General features: G+C 36.0%; 5 protein-coding genes across 8 annotated transcripts; 1 reads left to right on the plus strand and 4 right to left on the minus strand.

Moving 5' to 3' along the window:
• The first annotated feature begins 230 nt into the window (after window positions 1-230).
• Window positions 231-2,127, plus strand: LOC142505762 (lycopene beta cyclase, chloroplastic/chromoplastic-like). Its single transcript, XM_075618870.1, has one exon. It carries the CDS (start codon window positions 446-448, stop codon window positions 1,958-1,960), a length of 1,515 nt encoding a protein of 504 aa, XP_075474985.1. The 5' UTR covers window positions 231-445; the 3' UTR covers window positions 1,961-2,127.
• A 2,256-nt stretch (window positions 2,128-4,383) lies between these two features.
• On the minus strand, window positions 4,384-6,787 carry LOC142506157 (DNA-directed RNA polymerase V subunit 5A). Its single transcript, XM_075619316.1, has 4 exons — window positions 6,496-6,787; window positions 5,735-5,911; window positions 5,203-5,316; window positions 4,384-4,733 (listed from the first exon to the last, which is right to left on the minus strand). Exons 1-4 carry the CDS (start codon window positions 6,742-6,744, stop codon window positions 4,608-4,610), a joined length of 666 nt encoding a protein of 221 aa, XP_075475431.1. The 5' UTR covers window positions 6,745-6,787; the 3' UTR covers window positions 4,384-4,607.
• Window positions 6,788-7,731: 944 nt separating this feature from the next.
• Window positions 7,732-9,313, minus strand: LOC142505469 (uncharacterized protein At3g28850-like). Its single transcript, XM_075618451.1, has one exon. It carries the CDS (start codon window positions 9,019-9,021, stop codon window positions 7,885-7,887), a length of 1,137 nt encoding a protein of 378 aa, XP_075474566.1. The 5' UTR covers window positions 9,022-9,313; the 3' UTR covers window positions 7,732-7,884.
• A 6,545-nt stretch (window positions 9,314-15,858) lies between these two features.
• Window positions 15,859-16,704, minus strand: LOC142506156 (uncharacterized). Its single transcript, XM_075619315.1, has 2 exons — window positions 16,404-16,704; window positions 15,859-16,213 (listed from the first exon to the last, which is right to left on the minus strand). Exon 2 carries the CDS (start codon window positions 16,160-16,162, stop codon window positions 16,016-16,018), a length of 147 nt encoding a protein of 48 aa, XP_075475430.1. The 5' UTR covers window positions 16,163-16,213; window positions 16,404-16,704; the 3' UTR covers window positions 15,859-16,015.
• Window positions 16,705-18,330: 1,626 nt separating this feature from the next.
• LOC142505543 (uncharacterized) lies at window positions 18,331-22,464 on the minus strand. Of its 4 annotated transcripts, none has more exons than XM_075618574.1 (7): window positions 22,237-22,464; window positions 21,069-21,231; window positions 20,593-20,698; window positions 20,057-20,239; window positions 18,946-19,419; window positions 18,677-18,760; window positions 18,331-18,590 (listed from the first exon to the last, which is right to left on the minus strand). In XM_075618574.1, exons 2-7 carry the CDS (start codon window positions 21,114-21,116, stop codon window positions 18,529-18,531), a joined length of 957 nt encoding a protein of 318 aa, XP_075474689.1. In that variant the 5' UTR covers window positions 21,117-21,231; window positions 22,237-22,464; the 3' UTR covers window positions 18,331-18,528. The 4 variants fall into 4 exon arrangements, with proteins under 4 accessions (XP_075474689.1, XP_075474688.1, XP_075474691.1 ...); XM_075618573.1 differs by lacking the exon at window positions 21,069-21,231 and having other exon boundaries at window positions 18,331-18,383; window positions 18,506-18,590; window positions 22,237-22,426; XM_075618576.1 differs by lacking the exon at window positions 22,237-22,464 and adding an exon at window positions 22,010-22,206.
• Window positions 22,465-23,379: the final 915 nt, after the last annotated feature.

Genomic DNA, 23,379 nt, shown 5'->3' on the forward strand with positions numbered 1-23,379 from the left:
ACAAAACAAAACTTTCCCAAAACTTCACAATAACGCGCTTTTTGAAGTTGTCCGTCCTATAATGGACACAAATGGGCAGTTTGAAAAATAAAACGAAGATGTAGAGATATCGCACAATTCTGCATTGGCTGTGGTTGAGCAGAATCCACCACAAGCTCCAAACTTTTCACCTGCGCTGGATTCTGTAAAGTATGCTACCATGTTCTTCCCTTCAGTCATTTGGATTTTCGAGTAAGTGAATTATGAGATTTTACTCTAGTTTTCCGTTTTATCGGGAGTAGCGTATGGTTTCATAAAAACTGAACGAGTTTTTGTGTGTTGGTGCCGACACGAGATTAGGTTGAAAATCGAGGAAATAATCCAGACCCCTGTTTGTGTTGTTCAAGAACTGCGGAATCCTTCGTGGTTTTCTTGAAAAATATCGAGCTTTTTATTATATTTAAATATGGATACTCTTCTTAAGACTCACAACAAGCTTGACTTTCTTCAACCAATTCATGGGTTCACGGAGAAATTTAGTACCTATACATCTTTGAAACCTCAGAAACTCGAAACTAAGTTTGTTTCCAAGAAATCCAGTGTGAAATTCGGCAAAAAAAATTGTGTGAAAGCCAGTTCTAGTGCCCTTTTGGAGCTTGTGCCTGAGACCAAGAAGGAAAATCTTGATTTTGAACTTCCCATGTATGACCCTTCGAAAGGCCTAGTGGTGGATCTGGCAGTTTTAGGTGGAGGTCCAGCAGGACTCGCGGTGGCGCAGCAAGTTTCAGAGGCTGGCCTGTCAGTTTGCTCAATCGATCCTTCTCCCAAAATGATTTGGCCTAATAATTATGGTGTTTGGGTGGATGAATTTGAGGCCATGGATTTGTTGGATTGCCTCGACACAACTTGGTCTGGTGCTGTTGTGTACATTAACAACAAGACACGTAAAGATCTTGATCGGCCATATGGAAGGGTTAATCGGAAACAGCTGAAATCGAAAATGATGCTGAAATGTGTTTTAAACGGTGTTAAATTTCATCAAGCTAAGGTTATCAAAGTAATTAACGAGGAATCCAAATCATTGTTGATATGCAATGATGGTGTTATTATTCAGGCTGCCGTGGTTCTAGATGCGACTGGTTTTTCTCGATCTCTCGTTCAGTATGACAAACCATACAACCCTGGCTATCAAGTAGCTTATGGAATTTTAGCTGAAGTGGAAGAGCATCCATTTGATATAAATAATATGGTTTTCATGGATTGGCGAGACTCGCATCTCAACAATAATAAAGATTTGAAGGAAAGGAATAGAAAGATCCCTACTTTTCTATATGATATGCCCTTTTCTTCACAAAAAATATTCTTGGAAGAAACATCCCTTGTTGCTCGTCCAGGAGTACCAATGAAGGATATTCAAGAACGTATGGTGGCTCGGTTAAACCATTTAGGTATAAAAGTGACTGGCATTGAAGAAGATGAACATTGTGTAATTCCAATGGGGGGTCCCCTTCCCGTTTTACCTCAGAGAATAGTGGGCATTGGAGGTACGGCCGGGATGGTGCACCCTTCAACTGGCTACATGGTAGCAAGAACTCTAGCGGCTGCTCCAGTTGTTGCCAATGCCATTGTTCAATATCTCAATTCAGATCGAAACCTTCTTGGTAATGAATTATCTGCGGAAGTTTGGAAAGACTTGTGGCCGATAGATAGGAGACGCCAAAGGGAATTCTTTTGTTTCGGTATGGATATTCTGCTGAAGCTTGATTTGCATGCCACCAGAAGGTTCTTCAGCGCCTTTTTCGACTTGGAACCACGTTACTGGCATGGATTCTTGTCGTCCAGGTTGTTTCTTCCGGAGCTCGCACTCTTTGGTATATCCCTTTTCGCACGTGCCTCGAATTCGTCTAGGTTAGAGATTATGGCAAAAGGCACTGTTCCTCTGGTAAATATGATCAACAACTTGATACAAGATAAAGATTGAAACCTGCTGTATGAATCTTCTTGTTTGTTGTTGACCTTGTGAGCAAATGCATCAACTGCGATTGTCGATATTTTTTCTGTTTGTGCCTGCTTTACTCACTTTTAAGAGACGTATAAATCTGTGTTATAGATTCAAATTTTGTGGATTAAATTAAATTGACTTCTGCATCTGTACTTTTATTAACACATAGCAGGGACAGATGAAGTTGCTTGGATCATGCTAGCATGAGGGGCATTGCTCTTACTTAGGTTCCAAGGGCCTGTTTCATTTCTGGTCATGTGGTTCACATATTCAGATAGGATCAAGAATAAATACCCATAACTAGGTTTAATTTTTCCGAGCAGCAATGACTCTAAAGAAAAACTAAACAATCCTTACAATTTTATCGTAGCTGTTATTACATAAAATATTCTAGACATCATTAAATTATCCTATTTATTTATTATTAAACGAGTATGGTGGGGATTTGAGTCAAGTTTTATCCTAATTTATTAAATATAATATTAATTGGATTGATTTTTCTCTTTAATGCTTCATGTATTTCATTTTACTCTAAAAATTGTGGAATAATATATATCAGATGTTTAGAACATCTTATTTTTTATAACCAGGATAATATATTTTTTTAATGATTACGTAATATCTTTGTGCTGCTTTGTTATGTATATCATATTGTTTCTTATAGATAAAACTATGAAAGTTGTCATCGAGGGGTGTCTTGAACAATTGTTAGAATTTTTTTTCATTCACATTTATATGATTTATTTAACTAACATAATTCACAGATTATTACGTTTATATGATAGTTTACTCGATTCACAACAAAAAATATCTATAGACTACATGTTTTATTGTCATAAAAAAACAAAATTATGATTTCTTTCACTTTTGTACACCAATACATACTTATGATCCATGATACTCCATGGATGGGCTCACTATCCTTGGTCCTTCCCTAGCTACATGGAAGACAAGCTCATCAAGGGTTAAGGTATTCTCCTATAAATATCAGGTTTGAGCGTATGATAATTCATTCACTATATTGTTTTCAGCAGCACCCTTATCTGCTATTCACTCATATCCTCAGTCACTGACTTGAACGTCAGAGGGGCTACGCTAGGACACCCTCATGGCCCCCTTCTAACGGTCTTATTCGTGATTTTAGGCTCGGGATAATTTTAAAACCTGCGTCTATACTATTGACACTTGCTCGAATCGGACCCTAAATTTCCCGTGAGTAAGGGCGAAGGCAGGGCAGCGTGGGGCGAGGAGAGAAAGGGCGAGGGCAGGGCTCCGTGGGGCGAGCGGTGAGTTGGTGTGCAGGGCGAGGGCTCGGCAACGTCGGGCAAGCGGCGAGGCTGGTGCAGGGCGAGGGCGAGGGCTCGGTTGGCGAGGTGCGAGCCAGCATACGGGCGAGCAGAAAAAATTCTGTATGGGAGAAGTGAGAATGAAATAAGGAGGTGACATGTATTTATAAGGGAACCCAGACCAAATCTTTTCTTTCAGAACGAGATTACGATTTGATTTGTTTCCAAATTTCTGGAGACTGACGAATGGCAAAAAGAAAATGCACGCCATCACCCTTGCGATCCCCGCGACCTGACGGGGCAGGTCGATTCCCGTAATTTTCGCAGCGTTAACATGGCATGCCCTCGTCGTCGATAAATCAAGGACAACCCAATTAATCTGCGAATCAGTTCGACTCGGGAGAGGGAGACTGGTGATACCTCATGGATGGGCCCACTACCCTTGGCCCATCCCTAGTCCAAATGGAAGACAAGCTCATCAAGGGCCCAAATATTCTCCTATAAATACCAGGTTTGAGCGTATGATAATTCATTCACTATATTGTTTTTAGCAGCACCCTTAGCTGCTCTTCACTCATATCCTCAGTCGCTGACTTGAGCGTCGGAGGGGCTATGTCAGGACACCCTCCTGACCCCCTTCTGACATTCTTATTCGTGATTTCAGGATCGGGACAATTTTGAAACATGCGTATGTATTAGTGACACTTGCTGGAATCAGACCCTAAATTTCCTATGAGTATTAATCCAAATGAAACATGGCTTTTAAAGATATTATGGAAGAGTGTGGATCTACGGTGACTATTCCCATTCAAAGAGCAATTAAGGCATTCAACAACCGAGCAATGATAAACTCGGCACAATTTTAGCCGAAGACGATAGTAATTTGCTGTCCGAGAGTGACCAATGTTTTTGGAGGCTTTCGATATGGCAATCTTGAATCTCTCTCTGTTTTTTATTTTGAAAAATGCATCAATCACATTGGCATATTAAATAATAGATTGAAACAACATTTGGTTGAAGAACAACAATTCAGTCCTCTAACCTGTGCAGTTGACCATAATGACTCATTTTTCAGTTAGGTCGAATTTCAAAGACGACTAGATGTGTTATGGGGAGTGGCAGTTTACATTCTTTAGAAAATTATATATGAAGCATCCCAACTTTCCAAAAGAAGTGTATCAAGTACTAACTGGCCATAGATACATCATCTTTTCCAATACAAGATAAAGAAAAAACTGAATTTGGAGACTGAAGGACAATCAAGATGAACTTCCCCAAATTCCACAACAGTCAAGTACACAATGGAAAAATCCATTTCTGATCGAAATCGGTATGACGGATCACCAAACACAGCGATAAGTTACATGTAATTGTGTAATTTCACCGTTGTAAGTAACCTTCACGACCTGCCCTTTCTCCAGCCCATAGTAACGAGCTATCGCATCGTTCTGTGACATTCGTGGAAGCTGAAAATAAAAGGAACAAATGTTAATGGTCAGCCAATACATAATTAGAAAAGGAAGACCAGCTGGTTGTGAAATAACAAAGCGCCTTTTTGGTCCAAAGTACGTTGGACAAATTTTGCAACACGCATGCATCAATAAACATATATCAATTTCAAAGCCAAGAGAGGGTCATTTACCACAAGAAGATTTGAGTATTTGAACATTTCACAGCTATCAATATGCTCTTAGAGATGAGGGACCAAGAATACAAGAGAATTATCATTTTTCACTGCATATCCCTGTTTTTTCCGCAATAAATGTGGGTGGCATAACATACTCATAGATGTGAGTACTCAACAATACATAATAGAGGACAATAATCCTGCAACTGAAAGAATATAAACAACTAAACAATCCACTCCATACATATAGAATAAATTACAAATCAGTAAGATTGAACCTAACATTATCCAGCACCCTAAATACTAACCTGTTTTTCTTCTATGCTGTACTTCTTTAGCAGACTTTCTTTCTCTTCATCAGTCAGCACTTGATGTTTTGGCTTTAGTTCATGTTTAGTTATGTTGACGAGCAAGTTCAAGATCTAAAAAACATGGCAAAAATCAAAGGAAGTCAGATCTATAAAGGTAAAAGATGCTATACTAACATTTATGTGAATCAATAGGATTACCACGACAAAATTATCGGAAAAAATGGTCTAAAGCAAAAGAAGTGTGTAAGCAAGAGAAAATGGAAAACAGGACATAGAAAGTACTTTATTAGATCCTTACGGATAATAAGTTTACAAAATTTACAAGTAAAGTGCATTGAAGTTCAGGACCACCATATATAAAAAAGAATACATACATGTGAGCATTCAGTTTCCTATTTTGCAAAAAGAAATCAATTGTATCCACATGTTGGCAACAGATTAAGCATTTGCAACAGAAAAATTAACTTGTACCCAAACCATATAAATCAAAATCAGGGAAAGCAGACAAAATGCCAACAGCAAAGTTCACCTGGAAAATTTCGACTTTGCATGAAATAAGCTCCACTGCTTTTAAGGCCTGGCTTGTTATTTTATTCTGCACTACCAAGATCAGCCGATTCAACCTGTCTCTGCTAACAATCTCAGCTACAATGGCACGGATGACATTGACTTTAACTATGTTTGGAGCACAGAATAGAACCAGAGTCTGCAATGAAAACACAGCACACCTCAATAGATTCAATACAATCGTCCTAATAATCTGTGCAAACTCACAACAGCTTGTTTGGAGAAAATTAACTCATTCAGCAAAAGTAAAACTTAGAATTAGTGACAGAAAGAGACTAGATGAGAAGACAAAAATGATCTGCATAAGAAAAGGCCAAGTTCTCATAGTAATGACCTAGGATTCACAGGTTTGTATACCGTGAAGAGCCCATTGTAACTAGTTACAACCTTAGATCCCCATTATTTATTGGGTGCAATATAGCTTAAACAACCAAAACCCCTCCTGAACAAGCATCGCATGCACGTACAAGGGATGTAGGTTAAATATACAGATCGTTTGGGTTTTAACCCCAAGAAAATCATCATCTAAAGAAAGAAAACCAAGAAGAGACTAGATATGCATTGCAGAAGCTTAATTGAAGCTACTAGTAGTCCAATGGTGATTCGAATTTTTTCTTCCTCAAACACATGCGGGAACACAAAGCTCCAGAAATGCCCATAGAAGAAAAAGAAAAATCAAAAAGATTAAAAAGCGAGCAAATTTTTTTTTGAAAAAGCAGCAACCTTCAGAGAAGGGTCATCCCGGTGTAGAGCAGAAATCCTCAATGCATCAACATCAGGCGCCTGCCCATGCCTATCCCGAAATTCTTGAAGAGAGAGCTCGATCTCAGAACTGGGCACTGCATACCCACGGTCTCTAAGCATCTCCAGCAGCGTTCTACGCGCCAAATAGTACCTATGGCTCTCGCTGCTGCCATTATCGACGAAGCTGCTGAGGCAATTCCCCAAGTTCTCTTCACAATCGTTATCCATTGCTGCTTACTGAAACTGAATTACGGGCCTTTGGACTTTGTAGTGTAACCGGAGGGCCTGAGGTTTTCAAATCGAGCCTCCTTATATTTTATTATAAAATTTTATTTTCTTTATATTTTTATATATATTATTATTATTATTATTAATTTTTTTTATTATTCAAATAAAAACGTAATAATAGTGATGCCTGTATGTGTATTGATAAAGCATGTGAGATAAATTAATAGCAACAATAATGTAAAAAATAAAATAAATTAATTTGTATCCAACTTATTTGAGAAAAAACTAAAGAAATCTAATAAAATTGAATATAAAAAATTGAAGCTTAGTTTTAATAAAAATAACCGAAATCCAAATAAAGCGATTTTATCGTCCTTTTCAAAAATTGAACTTCTAATATTATTTGACTACATATAATAAAAGAGCACTTTATATTACATGAAATCATTACAAAATTTTTACATGGCAAAAACTTGTGTGAGACGATCTCATGGTCGTATTTTGTTAGACAGATATCTTATTTGGGTCATACATGAAAAATATTACTTTTTATTTTGAATATCGGTAGGGTTAATCCGTCTCACAGATAAAAATTCATGATATCATCTCACAAAAGATCACTCTTTTTACATTTGTCTAAACATCACACTTCTCTTCAAAGTATTTGCATTATCTTATAATATTATAATAGTATTTTTCTTTATATTTTATTTTATCACATACTATTTCAATTTAAAAGATGTATAATTTTTCAAATAAAAGTAAAAAAATGATCAATTTTTTATTAGATTTTACTGAGACGGTTTCACAGATAAAACAACTCTATCCATATTTAACATAAAAATTAATATTTTTCATTAGTGATCTAAAATATTCGTCTTACAAAACTGATACGTGAAACCGTCTCACGGAAATTCTTGTGTTTTTTTATGAAACACATATGTAGTGTGTACAAATAACAATTATGTTTAAATAACCTTGTCACATTAACGGTTGCAACTGATTATCATTGCTCGCCCAAACTCCAATAATACACATTAGAATGAATGGATTAAACTAGTCTCTTGCACAAAAGGATAATAAACAAGAAATAGCCTAGAAAACAAACACATCAAGTAAATTCATGTGCTATAGAAGAACTCAAGAGCAGCAAAGCGAGCACCGAATCAACCCATTCTCGTTGCACTCGGGGCACCAAATCAATTTCCCTTCTTCCTCGTCGAAAACCTTCCGGCTACCGTAGCAATTCGGGCACGGAACAAACCTCACATCCCCACAAATCTTGCACACGAACCCCAAATCCATAACCGAAAAGCCTTCCAAAATCTTTGCCAACTCCCCTGACTCGTTAAGTTGCTTAATCTCCTCCACACTACCAATGTGCTTTCCCTTGACAAAAACTTGTGGCAAGATCACTCCCTTCTCTCCCAATGCATCCTGCAACTCATTCCTGTATGACCGATCCATCGAAATGTCTCTCTCGTCCACACGCACTCGATAACCCCTCAAGATCACACGAACCATGCAGCAATCCTCATAAGTTTTCCTGATGCCCCTCAAGCTAGTGTAATACAACACAATCCTATCGTCGGAAACTAACGAAGGGCAAGAATCCTTCCTATCTTGAAACACCAAAGGACTGTTCTTTTCACACTCCGAAAACTCGACGTTTTTGGGCTTCGGAATGCATTTGTATTTTTGACATCCTTGTTGTCTACCTAGCAATGCCTTACGATAACTCGATGCCACGTTAGACTCCATTTTGGCGAGTAATGATTCCTCGGATAGATACTTCCACAAAGGCCTAGACATTGGCTGCTCAACAAACTCACTGTAGTCAATCTCTCTTTTACAAGGCTTCTTGGGGGATTCAACTATGTGAAAACTGAAATCATCCTCATCAAGCCCTTTCATAAGCTCCCAAGTGTTGATAACCGAGACTGGACATAAAGGGTCCTCGGAACAGCCAAAATCGTTGGGCCCTTTTGTCTGCACCGTACGATCATTTTTGAAACTAGGATTTGGGAGCACAAGAGAACCATAGGTGGTGGAGGTGAGGGAGACCAAGTGATTGGAGTCCCCTTTCCTCACAGGTGGATGATAAATCGAAGGGGCGGCAACAGAGAGAGTTCTTGGAACCGGATTAACAAAAGGGTCCGAAAATGAGCTACTAGGAGACAGCAACTGTGGATTACAATGTGAACAAGATGAACACTTCGCCGAGGGATCCCTGTGTTGAGTCACAAAATTAACAGGACAAGAAGCCGAGCATCCCATGACGACAAGGGTAAAGATTTGGAAAATTATATATATAAACAAATAGGATCAAGAAGATTGATCTCCTTGTGTTGTCTCCAATATTCAGCTCTGTTTTTTCCCTTTATCTTTGCATTGTTTAATATGGTGTGAATTCATGGAGGGGCTGTTATTTGTCAGTGCTGGTGGGGTTTTTGTGGGATGGGGGTGGAGGGGACAAGTAAATAGGAATTAAATGCAGGTTTAAAGGTGGAAAGGTGCAAACTTTACGAGAGGAAAGTCATCGAGAACGCGGTACTAGATTGGTGCTGCTGCGCTGGTTTTGGGAAATTTAACGCTTGCTTGAAGAGGTCTTGTGATTTGCTTGTTAACAATCTATGTCATACGTTAATCTTGGCAAGTTTTGATCCATCATAACACGGGATAGAATTTGCTGCAGTTTACCGTGATATCTATATTATTCTATATTATACCATGTCGTTAAATTTGATATATTCATAGTAACTAATTTTTGATTTTAATGATTATATATATTAAATAAAATATTAAAACTTTAATGTGATTACATGTAACTCAGGAATAGAGTCTTTGTTTCCTAAACATTAAGATGCATGTTGTTCAATCGTACGTTGTCTTTTTTTTTTCTTTTCAATTTTTATTTATTTTTTTAATTCATATATCAAAATTGCAGTGTAGTATCTCCCTATTTCTTATAATTATATTTTAATTCTCATTTAAATATAAATCAAATGAATTATAAAAAAGTATTGTACGCAACGTGTGTATTGATACGTTAGTATAAATTATAATGTTATTTGGAAATTTTACTTAATGTACAATGACTCATAAAAAAGAAAAAAAATATATAGAAATTAAAAAAAAAAACCCTTTTAAAATGTTCATTAAATTAGATTTAAAAAATAAGCATTAAAAAACGCATGAATCGATGTGTCATGATATAATGGTGTAGACATATCAGCCAATTATTGCCAAGATATCACCAAATTACATCAACTCCCGTTAGTCTTTTCACTACTTTTAAACTAAAATTATAGATATTTAATGAAAGAGTTCGAATTATTTAAAACCATTAACCATTTTCTTGTTAATTTCCATTTTAATTTTCCTTAACTTATATTTCATTTAATAAATAATCCCTTTATTTCAAGTGTTAATTTATTAAATTGTATTTTATTTTGTCTACTATTTTATAGAACTAATGTGTTGATATGGCGTTGGTTTATAGTTACTCATATGATAACCAAGTTCTAAGTTTGGAGACAAAGTATCTAGTTATAGATCCAATTATAACAAACTCTCGATTTTTTTTTTAAATTGACATTTTAAACAAGTGAGTATGTCTCTAATGAGACATCTCAATCTTACCAATATTCACAATAAAAAGTAATACTCTTAATATAAAAAATACTTTTTTTCATAGATGACTCAAATAAAAAATCATCTCACAAAATACGATCCGTGAGATCGTCTGATACAAATTTTTATTTAAACAAGATAGTGTTTTTTTTAGTGTAGAAAAGATAGTTATGAAAAGGAAAGATCGATCCTTGTATAGGCCCGTTGATTTTTAAGATATGGGCCATAAAAATAACCCAAAGTGCAATTTAGGGGAATTCAATTCATGTTCAGCGTGGTTTCAATTCCCCATGGTTCTTTGATGCGATCTTCGTTTCTCCTCCATTGGTTTAATTCTTCACAACCCTTAATTTCATTGGTAAAAACCTATTTATTATTTTCAATTTCTGGATCCTCTTAGCCCATTGTTTGAGTTAGCAATTGATTTCACCTGGCAGCAGCTTTTAGGGTTTCCACGGGCAAAAGTTTGCAGTACTTTGGCATGAAGGCTGAAGATTATCATTTTGCTCCGAGTAAGTCCTTTTCTTTTCCAGACTCTTTCTTAATAAAGTGAACTTCCTGTTTCTGTGTGCTCAAATGTAATCATTTTATGCTGCACATTAGTAGTTTGAAGCGTGGTGGTTTATCGTATTGAACATGCTTGAAATTGGATTCAAATCAGTTTTCCATTTGTTTGGGTTTCATTTAAATTGTATTTAAATTAACTGTCAGTGGACTCTTCTAATCAAATTCCCAGTTTTGGAAGTTCATGCCGGCATTTTCCTCAGCCAGATGCAAAAAACATGGAAAAAGTATCATCCCCTGCTTTGGATATTTTTTAATGTTTGGGGTGGGGCTAGATTTTGCGACTTCATATTGCCATTTTCCTAATGTAGATGCAAAACTTAGAAGCATCAAAATGGTATAAGGCCTTGCAACGAAGAAAGATGAGTTCAATTTTCATATGCCGAATAAATAATTTGCATTGATGATTATGTGATATGATGGCTCCAAAGATGTGAGCATCAAAATTTTCTAAGATTTGGAGGATGTGGAGTTTAGAACATTACTAAATTCTTTTTAGTTTCTTGATTACCTTTCATTGAGTCGTGACAATGAGTTTGTGGGGGCTTATTATTTCAAAGCAAAAGGCTTGTATAATGAATTACTAGAGCATAATAGCTAGATCTCACCTAGATATAGAAGTTGATTAAAGTCTACCAGTTGCTTGAGGACTCTTCAAAGTGTACACTAGTGCCCCATTTTTAGTCTCACGTGGTTTAAGTTATGAATGTTGTATCTTATGAATAATAACATGCATCCAAGGTTTGAGTTAACTTGTAATCTCAGTGATATGCCTGTATGTATCCATGGATTCACTGGTTATTTTTTTGTGCTTTTGGGTTTGCCTTGTGTTCTTGGCAGATGCCTCTACTAGCAACATTATGGATTATTATGCAACCAACCCTGGGCCGGTGGATCCTTCCGTTTTATATGACCAAGATAAGCATGTCTCTGCTGCAGTTTGGGAGGGACAGGTGCTCATTATATAATAGTTTATCTTCTCATCTTGATCATACTCGTAACAATTTGCAACTTATAATATATTAATTTGATTTAACAGGAGCGAGGTGCACTTAGATGTCATGAACATACTTCAAAGCTTGGCCATTGGTCGCTTACTGAGAGACAAATTGAGTTGGTGAAGAAGACTGGTTTTGGCTATTTGAGATTGATTCCAGCTATTAGTCTTGATAATCCACTCATATCTGCACTAGTTGAGAGATGGAGGAAAGAAACAAACACTTTCCATATGACTGTTGGAGAAATGACTATAACACTGGAAGATGTTGCCTACTTGCTTGGCTTTCCAATTGATGGTGAACCTGTGATAGGTGTGACTTATACCTCATGTGATTCAGTGTGTGTGAAGTACCTTGGTAAAACACCGGATTCTGGTAACATGAGTGGTGGGATGGTGAAACTTAACTGGTTAAAAGAGACCTTCTGTGAATGTCCCGAAGATGCCTCAATCGAAGATATAGAGTATTATACGCGTGCTTACCTTCTTTACCTTGTCGGTAGTACAATTTTTTCCACGACAACTGGTAACAAAGTCCCTGTTATGTACCTTCCATTATTTGAAAATTTTGATGAAGCGGGGAAATTTGCATGGGGCGCGGCGGCACTATCATTCTTGTATAGATCACTTGGAAATGCCTCCCTTAGATCCCAAAGCACCATTAGTGGTTGTTTGACACTACTGCAGGTGTTTACCTTTTCTCATTCTTTTGTTTCCTTTTGTGTCAGTCTTTCTGAGTGCCTTTTACCACAGGAGTATGATTTTTCCTTTTTATACTTTTATTTTTGTAGTGCTGGAGTTACTATCACCTGAATGTCGGTCGACCTAAGCTTCATCATGACCCAATCCATGAATGCTTTCCTTTTGTTCTCAGATGGAAGGGGAAACATAGTGGGCCAACCTCAAATCGCGATGTGGCCTTTTACCGTAAAGCTTTAGATTCATTAAAGCCTTCAGATGTGAGTTTGATACTTGCTTGAAAGAAACTCTGTATTTTGTTGTTTTTAGTGAACTGGTTCTACACTAATGTAGGTTGACTGGTGCCCTTATGCTAATATCAGCCACACTGTTATACCAAAGAACATTTTAAATCAACTCATCCTTGGACGTTCAAAGACGATGTTGATATGTTTTGACAAGGCAGAAAGGCACCTTCCAGATCGTTGCCTAGGACAGTTTGGCATGCGTCAAACAATCCCCGAACCAGTGCCACGATGGGAAAGGAAGACCCGTGGTGTCGATGGTGGCATTGATCTCGCTGGAAAAATGGAATCGGAGCTTAGTGAGTGGGCAAATCGCTGCTTCCATATTGTAGAGGCTGAGGAAGACCTAGATGAGGGTGAATACATGATCTGGTACTTAAAAATTACACGCAGGTTGATTGGAAGGTCTACGCCCATGTCATCTGAGTTTCACAGAATGGTAAGTGTCTATATTACGCTCAAGCCAATTGCCTCTACCGTCATGTTTGGCCCAGCAATTGAACAATGATGCTTGTCTCATGCATCATATAGGCTAAAGTGTTTTATTTGAATCTTTTTTACCGGCTATAGGTTTTGATACAGTAGCAAATACTCGATTCTATAACCTGAAAGATTAAAAAACTCTTGGATTTTCTATAATTTGAATGATTAAAGAATGTCTTGCTCCAAATCCATTGATCATATGTTTGATATTTTTATCATTACTTTTTTGCTCGTCTTTTCTTGACTGATGAACAAATTTTCTGACTGCGCAGAATGTTGCTTTGAGGGAAATTGCTATTGTAGTCGACGCCCTCTCAACACATGGGATGGATGATCAGCATATAGAATCGGTTTCAAGAATAAGGTTTCTTGTCCATGAATGTTTGAGGGATAATGCTGGAAGCTCAATTCAGTCTGTAGCTACCTCAGAGAATGATGTAGGTGAAATGGGTAGAGGAAAGGAAAGAGTTCGAAGAAGGGGTGTGAGTAAGCGCCCAAAGAAAGGTGACCATGAGGAATATTTCGAAACCAGCGTAAATACTCGACACTCTTCCTATTATTCAGATATGGATGCCGACCAAGTACTAGTATATAATGTGAACGAGGTCGATTCTCAACATCCCGAATTTTTCCAATCTTATTCTGGTGATAATAGAGAACGGGAACACCATGCAACCGCAGATGCAATCGACAATGCTATCCTTGACGTTAAGCTTCAATCCGTTGAAACTAGTGAGGATCTTTCCCATCAAAATGGTAATTCCGTGTTACAGCTTTGAGTGTTGACCGAGAATCATATTTTTTTGGATAAAATTACCATGCATCGAGTTTTTTGAGTTGCGGGTATGATTATTCCTTTTTTTCAAATTCAGGCTGTTCAGAGTTCATGCCAGTGACCGGTGACTGTTCTTCCTGACTCACTTTACGAAATGGTTGTAGATGTAAATATATATATATATATATATATATATACAGTCAGATGTAATTACTCGAGACATGCGGATGATTCTCTTTACTAAAAATTTTGAGTTCTTCAAGATTTATATCTGATTGTTTCCTTCTTTTTTTCTCCTTAAAAAAACAAATACGAGTTTGTCGAGTGTTTAGGTTGTTTTTCAGAGATCTGATGCTCTTTTCTGTTAGCAATTCAGGGAAATGAGCGTTCATCCTCCAAGATCAAGTGGAATATTGACGTTTATTCGTCAAATGCTTGGTTTTATTTAATACATGCATGCACGTGTGTGTATTCAGAAACACGTGTTACGAATTGTGCTAAAAAAAATGGAAGCATGCAAGTTTCTTCTTACATCCCTAAAAAGAAGGGAACAAAATCCCAAAAATATTTTTAAAAAAATATAGAGAGGTTCATTTGGTGGAGCGAAGGAGATGAATATGCACGAATATAAAATAGAGTAGATCTCTTATGAAACGATTTCACAAATTTTTATCTGTGAGACGGGTTAATTTTATCGATATTCACAATAAAAAATAATATTTTTAGTATGAAAAGTAATATTTTTTCATGGATAACCCAAATAAAAGATTCGTCTCACAAAATACGACCCGTGAGACCGTCTCACACCTATAAATTAACAAATCAAATCCAATTACTATATTAAAATATTTTTATAAAATTGTTTTTTATAAAGAATTTTTTTAAAAAAAAACGAGAATATTTAACCTTTGTGTACTAAATAATGGATTCATATTTTCAAGTATTAGACTTTAAGCCTTGGCCATAGAGATTCAGGGCATCCTACCGAATCTTAAGGGGACCGTTCATGAGATTGTGTGAATCTCACAACAAAAATTTAATAAAGGGCTGATTTCTAATGTCTTCAAGTTGCCTCTTATCATTGAGTGATTGATTATATGAAACCTAGAGCAATCCAGCGTTGACGAATGCTTTTCTTGGCATTCCCCACTAAGGAAATGATAAACATGGAAAAAAATGTCGGAACTAAAACTTCACCAGAGACGACTAAGTACCTATTTTCTAAAATTGTGGAAAACGATGAAATATGACAACCAACAGACGCAGGAAGACAAGTACCCCAACCGGCATAGCGACCCTCAACTTTCCTCGAAATTCTATTTAAACTTAAGAGCATAAATAAGCAACAGAAAATCAGTAAAATTGATGCTCAAATTAACATGTAGACACACTCAGCAGAAGAAAGAACAGCAAAACATGGTGATGTGGGGGTACTTTAAAGCATGTGAAGATGTTACAACATGCCAAATAACCAACTGCCAGTAGACAAAGGGTGCTTCATCAGAAATAATCAGTCATCATGCATTGTTATGCAGTTTTCTTAAAGCCCGGCAGCAAATCTCAACGCCAAAAGGAGGAAACTCTTGCTCGTTTAATTTGAAAAGCAATCACAGCGAGATCTAAGTATCAAAAAGATAGGCTTGTCTATGACATCTAAACATTCCAAGCCATATCACACATTCAAGAAAATGTAATTGTAATCAACAATCAGTTATTTATTAATTCATATCATCAACAAGTAAAAAAACTCTATTACATTAGAACATATAATAACTACAGTAAGTTGGCTGGATCGAACCGGTTCATCTACAGATTGTTTCCCCCACCTCCTTGAAATCAACCAACATGAAAAGGCCCGACATCACCGGTCCGTAATGAGCCTGCGATTTCATCAGCAACAGTCAAGCAAGAAACCACCCAACCACTCAATGCAAGCCATATCATCCTTGCCAACCAAAGCGTCACTTTCCATGGAACTGCCATGACTTAAAAAATCAAAACTTCCCCACTCACTCCAAACCCTTGACTCCAATCCTATAACCAAAGAATCAGGCTCTAAAAAATCTTCCGATTTAACAGAAATCCACCACTCAATCGACACTCAAAACACGTCAAATGACAGCGGTTCCACTTGTTCTCGAGAAGTCGAAACAAGGCTTTATCGAGAATTATTGAACAAATTCAAGGCAACAGCTTTACACTAATTTTTAGCAATATAAATTACCCGCAACAGCAATTCTCTAAATCTGGCGATAGCCCATTTCAAGATTTGGTCTCTCCGGCTCAAAACCTCTTCCCCCTGATTAAACGAAGCATAGTAGCAAACGTAAGCTTTGGCCCTTTCGAAGAAAAAACAAACAGGTCCGAGAACACACGGATTCGACGTCTCACCAAATATAATCTGGTTTAAAATCGAGAAGTTACAGTTAAATGTGTCTCGATAATCAGATTATCAGGTGGATTCACCAAGAAACGAACATCGTATGAGTCGTCCTTGTGGTCAGATTATTCTCGACACATCGACTTTCTTCATTATTTAATGATTTTAATATTTTACTGAATTATCGAAAAATCAATCAATAATTATTTTCTAAATGTTCAATAGCTTTTTCAAAAACCGAATATGACTTAAATAAGTATTTGTAAAATATTTTTATAATATTGTTTTTTTAACTTTTAAATTTTTGTTTTAAGAATAAATTTTTTATTCTTATGTATAATTAAGAACATATTTCATTATAATTTTATTTTCTCATTTCTTTAGTTATTTGTGATTTATTATCCATTCGACCCATATTTGTTTATTTTAAAAACATCAAAAAAATATCTCAGTTATTTTTTTAAAAAAATAATACTTGAAAGAACGAATTTTTTTAAAAAAATTCTAATACATATTTTACTAATTTTTTTTCTAAACACAAGCTTTAAATTTTTCCACTTATAATAGATTAAAAAAAATATTTGTCCAAACATAACACACAAATAACAAAAATCAATTAATCGAGATATGTGTTAGTTATACAAAGATTGCCCCACAAAAGTACACAATTTTATTTTATTTTATTTTATTTTTCACATTTCTCAAACTCGACACCTCATCCTCTGTTGGAATAAGACAGAGGGTGAGCCGTGAGTGCCACTAGACCAAGAAACACGTAGCACAATATCCTTGGAAACAATCGAGAACACGTCTCTTCTGATACAATCTCACGAATTTTTATCTGTGATACTGGTCAATCCTACCGATATTCATAATAAAAAATAATACTCTTAGCATAAAAAATAATATTTTTTCATGGATGACCCAAATAAAAGATTCGTCTAACAAATACAACCCGTGAGATCGTCTCACACAAGTTTTTGTCAATAATCAAATATGAATTTATAAAATATAGTTGTTTCATTTCTATTTATATTTTTCTCCCAAACATGCTGAACTAAACAAATTTATTTTCAAACTTATATACTCAAGATCTCGAGCACAATCTCCATGAAAATTTGCGTAAAATTGATTTTATTAAAGTCGAAAATAATAATTCTGAATAGATATGAGAAAATTTACTTGAAAATGTGAGGTTTTAAAATAGCCAAGTTTTATTTTGTTATGGTAGGATCAGTGTGGCTCATAACTTGTTCAATCAATTCCTTTGCTATTGAGACACTAAAACAAATAGCAAGCATAATAAAGAGAAGGGCTGCAAAAAAATTATGAAAAGAGTTTCACATATTCTGCTCTGATTTCTCCTTCCCCTAAAATCCTTCGCATGCCGGCTCACGAAATATTCTCAAAACAGAGAGTATCTTCGTCCTCCCTTTTTGCCATAAAGCCAAAATATATTACATATTATGTGTTTTACATTCCATAACAAAATCAATGAACAAACACCAGCATGCATTCAAGAACCTTTGTCTACCACAAATTTACAATCTTGTGATTGTAATTCTTATACATAAAATCTAACAACTACAAACTAGATACCATTAACCAATACCGTGTCGTTACCTACGAACACCACACCAATAAATCAACTTTTCACTTCGTCGTCGCAGCTGATTAAATGTTAGGTCAGAACATGTACAAGGGTATGCAGATACAGCAGAAAATTTGTGTGACTCGTAGTTCCTTCCCTAGGTTGAAAACATGGAGTCTCTTTAATTCAAGAATTCTATTTACGAAAAGTTCAATCCTGTCAAGTTATTCTCCCTGCAACAAGACCAGGGGAGGAAAAAAAGGTGTTTGTACCAAAAAGAAGAGAAGCTATACAAGTACTCGATGGGGGAGGGATGAGGCTATGACTTGAAAAACTAATTGAGTAAAGGTCTAACAACGTATCAATTAAACAGCTCGTTCATTCACTGCCAAAATCACCATAACTCAATGCCTCTGATATGGTCTCCAGCTTCTTAATATCTGTCAACAACATAACAAAAATGTTGGCTATATTTCTTCTTCTTTTTCCCATCAGAAACGTCTGATCTGGTGGGGGAAAGGATCACCTTGCTGGTCTTCCCTAAAACGAGGCTCCAGGAAGTTTGCATCAGTTCCAAGGAATGGCGATCTAGAATAACTCTCAAGTATATCTGAAGAAATTTGATAAAACTTGAGTCATAATATATCAAATTCCTAAAAAATTGAAGTGCCGCTGTCAAAATACGCACGGTTACCATTCATCGATGTTTAGCAGACCGAGTTCTTTAATTTCATAAAATTCATAGAGTCGCGTACACGCGCACACACACATATACACGGAGGAAGAAGAGCTAACCAGTACAATGAGAAAAATCAGCGGCCGCCAAGTCTGAGAAGCTTAAGTTCCGAGCTATCTGTCCCAAGAAACTAAATGAGTTCATTTCTGGGTCCAACATGGTCTCGTTCAACATAGGTGAACTGGACTCAGCACCAACAAAAGAAGGAACTGATCCTTCACCAATTGTCGCACCATGGTCAAGAAGATTGCTGTCAGCACCAAATATGCATGAAGAATTATCGGCATAGCCAGGTTCCAATTTAATCATCCCTCCATTCATTCCTTGCATCATTACAGTATCTGAGTTCTGAGCCAACAGTGAATTTGCTAGCACATCAATCCCTCCAGAATGACTCATCATATCCACAGCAACTTGCATGCAAGGTTGCAGGGTCGTCTCATCATTAATGTAAAGATCAGGTATCACTCCCATAGCTTGGTGCATGCTTTCAGGCTTTATAGAAAATCCTGTAGACTGTGGGGCCTGGTAAGCTACATCGATGTGTATTGGCACCATGTAACAAACAAATTTTTTCTCAAGTCAGAATAGTTGTATAATTGCAGACACAATTCAACAATTGGTGAAAATAATCTCTCTAATGCCTCGTTACACATTAGATTGTAGGAGAAGTATAAATAGCTTTATAAGAAAAAACAATGGATTCTTTAAATAATTTTAGTTAGACATTTTTGCACGTTAGACATTTCTGCACGACAAAAACGTAGGCAAAACAGTTGTAAGCAGAGCTAATTGTGTGTAATCTGAGTGAGCAAAGTTTTATTTTACCTGATGTAAGTGAACTAATCAATTCAATTCAGTTCAGTTAGATTGATAAATCGGTCGTGATTTTTTTCATAAGTTTGGTAAATCGGTTTTTGCTTATTTTTTGCTCTGAAATAAAAGACAAACAAACCAAACTAAGAAGGGGGTTATTATACATTTCGATTGGATTCATTCGAATCTTTTGGCAATTTTTCAATTACATGAATTCGATCCAATTAGCGGTGACATTATCAAAGTTTTTCTTCTACAACAATAAAACCCATACATAAAGTACCACTATTAAAAAAAAGGACACTACCATGATTTGATACAGGAAAAAAGAAAAAAGAAAAAAAACAAGCTTACATGGTTGAATATGACATCCATTTGTAAGAGGAATCGAAGGAGGCCCCATTGGACGTGATTGGTGCATTAGATCAACCTGTCTCGCAAGTAACTGATTGAACTGTAATATCTGGTCCTTGACCATCAATCTCAGATTATATGCCTTGAAAAATTCTTGATTTTCAGATTCAAGTTTTTGCCACACTGCAAGGTGGCCCAAATTTACTTTAGAACCACGATGGAACCCCTATGCTTATGAGTGTGACATACTGTTATGCAAAGGAAAACTCAATGTCATTTCGTAAATTTCAAACCAAATTCAACGAGATTTTGACCCTCTCACCAACATCTTTCAAGGAGATGCACAAACCACCACCCCCCCTTCCAACAACCCAAGACATCTTTATTAATACAAAATGCCCATATATCGAATAGAATATAATTGAAGAGTTTCTGTGTAACACGGTCACGGCAGCTTCACGCCATGTCTTCAAAATGAAAGGTTATATACATATAAACAAACAAACAGCAATAACCAAACAGGGGAACAGAATTACCAAGTTCAGTGAATCCGGGCTCGATTTTTGCCCGGTGTAACAGGGTACTCGCAATTTCAGCCCGACTCATGTAAAGCTGAAGACACCTTTCTATGAGATTTTGAACCTGATAAGACAAAGCATTGGATCAGGAAAATCAATGACAAAGACATGCAAAAAAGAGGAAAGTAAAGAAATGTAATAACAAATGAATCACAATCAGAATTTCAAGAGATAAAAATGACAATCTCATAAAATATTCACTTATACAGCTATATCCATATAAATGACACCCTTTTCCTTCAAAAGGATTCTTATCATAGCTCGTTATTTGCAGTTGTTGTTCACATTAATGCTAATAATTTTAAATTAAAGCAAGAACAACTATGCAGGGAGGCCATCTCTAACCAATCATCCCATGATAAAGTAGGCTATTTACCATAATACGTAATATAACAAGAAATACAATCAAATTACACATTAGTGTAGAAACTTACAAGCTGTATGTTATGCAGCAAGACTTTTCTTATGTCTTCGTTAGACATTTTGCAAGTTCAAGAACAAGAGAATTAAATAGTCCGTCAATATACCGTTCCACAACAGCTAAGCTACAAAACACCTTCCAACTTTCTTAGCATTCAAGTATGCATTTCATAAAGCCTGATTCATAGTTCATCAATACAAGATATTAGCATATTCACAAATAGTTCAACCAAACATAAAATTTAAAGAACTAGGGAAAGTACAAGAATTAATAGCATGTTGTTTGCGTGAAGAGGAAATAATTATTAACACATCTGATTAGCATCACACTGGATTTTGCTAACTTTAGAGTTTAGCCTAGCAATTAGCATGTCCCAAAAAATTTTGTGGGTGCATAACAATTCTTAATCTTTCTCCATTTCCTTATTTTTTACTAATCATAAAGCCTAAAGATTCTTTGCCAAGCTCAACTTTTGAAGTAAATTTACAGTCTACTTGAAACTTTTATTATTACCCCTTATCTCAGATCAGAGTTCTTGAAAGCACTAGTTCCCACAAAGCATGCTGTATCAACCTCTATGCTTTGCCTTCTGATCCTTTCATCACTTCTTCTTGTACATAGAACGTTTCTTTTTCTATGAACACATACTATTTCACACATAAATTTTGTTTTCTTCCATAAGTTACTCTCTTGTTACACTCATTTTCCTTGAAGAACCACTAACATTTAACTAACATAGTTTTGCACACCTGAAGCTTTCAGACAATTTCTCTCTCAAACAATCAATACTTCCCACATATTAATTCACACATTTTCACATAACCTATATAACTACCAAGCAACAAGTAGTGCCACATCATAGTATCACTATACCCTCTTCCGAAGAAGGGACCGCCCTCTAAAATTCAAGTAACAGGGACACACACACACACACACAAAATTGAAAAGTGATACCATGAAAACCATATCCTAAAGCTTTAACCAAGTTAATAAAAGCCCTTCAAACTCTGCGACGACAATCCACCAAAGAGAATAAATCCAGAAAAACTAAAGGCCGAAAACAAAAAAGATCACAGCTTTAGAACATAATAATTGCAGACGAAAGTGAGCAAAAACATAAAATTACAGTCTCCAACTACAAGGAAAACACTGACACGGCTGAATTATTTAACTATTTTTACCTGAAATTTGTTGGGATTCTTCACCTCTCGCCAAAGCGATTTGGCTGGGAGAAAGTGATGTGCAATTGGGTACCGCTCAAAAGGGTCGTGATTCCATGCGTTTAACAATACTTTCGAAAACATTCGTCGTTACCAAATAAAAGTACAACTCGGATGCAACATAGTACAACACATTTGTGCACTTGAATATATTGACATTAAAAAAATTCCTCTGCGTTATCCATCAAGGAAAAGTACAAAATGTCAGATCCAATTTCTGTTTTCCAATCAAGAGTACTACTTTTAATCGCAAACATACAACCTGTTTATGCAACGCGGAGTTTTAAAATAATTTTCCAGAGAAGTGGGCCCCATTGCCACACCGCAGGTTGAAAGCTTGCCACTGGATGAAAACCGTGCGTCTGTGGTTAGTCAAAAGTCAACACATGTAATTATATCATTATTATTTGGTAAAATTATTTGAGTAGGTCTCTTGTGAGGCGATCTCACGAATCTTCATCTGTGAGACGAGTCAATCATATATATATTCACAATAAAAATTAATACTCTTAGCATAAAAAATAATATTTTTTCATGGATGACATAAATAAGAGATATGTCTCAAAAATACGACATGTGAGACCGTCTCATACAAGTTTTTGCCAAATTATTTTGGCCACATAAATACGTAGCTTCTTTTTTTTTCAATATCAGAGACGAGATTTAGATGTCTCGAGCTCGACACAAGGTTTTTCTTCATTATATGTTAAAAAAAGTTATTTTAGTATGATTTTTGTAATCAAAATTTATAGTTGATGATACAATTTCAAATTTTTTAAATTGTACAACAGCTCAAACATCACGTTTGAATTGCTCTACTCAGCATGGATAATTATTACATCCAACGATCTATCTCTCAATAATTGCATTCTTTGAAATTAGAATCGAACTCGTGACATTTTCTCTGATACCAATTGTAAAATCGAGTGTTTTGCTGATTTGAAATCAATTGTACTACTCAAATTTTTTAAGTTGCATATAATCTCAAACACTACGTATCGATTATTTTATTCAGATGAAACAATTATCATATTGTTTCTTTAAATTTTAGAATAGAAGATATTTAAATAAACGAGCTGCTGAATAAGGCCTCTAAACCACAAA

Source organism: Primulina tabacum, chromosome 10 (genome assembly GCF_025594145.1).
Source record: "Primulina tabacum isolate GXHZ01 chromosome 10, ASM2559414v2, whole genome shotgun sequence".
NCBI lineage: Eukaryota > Viridiplantae > Streptophyta > Magnoliopsida > Lamiales > Gesneriaceae > Primulina > Primulina tabacum.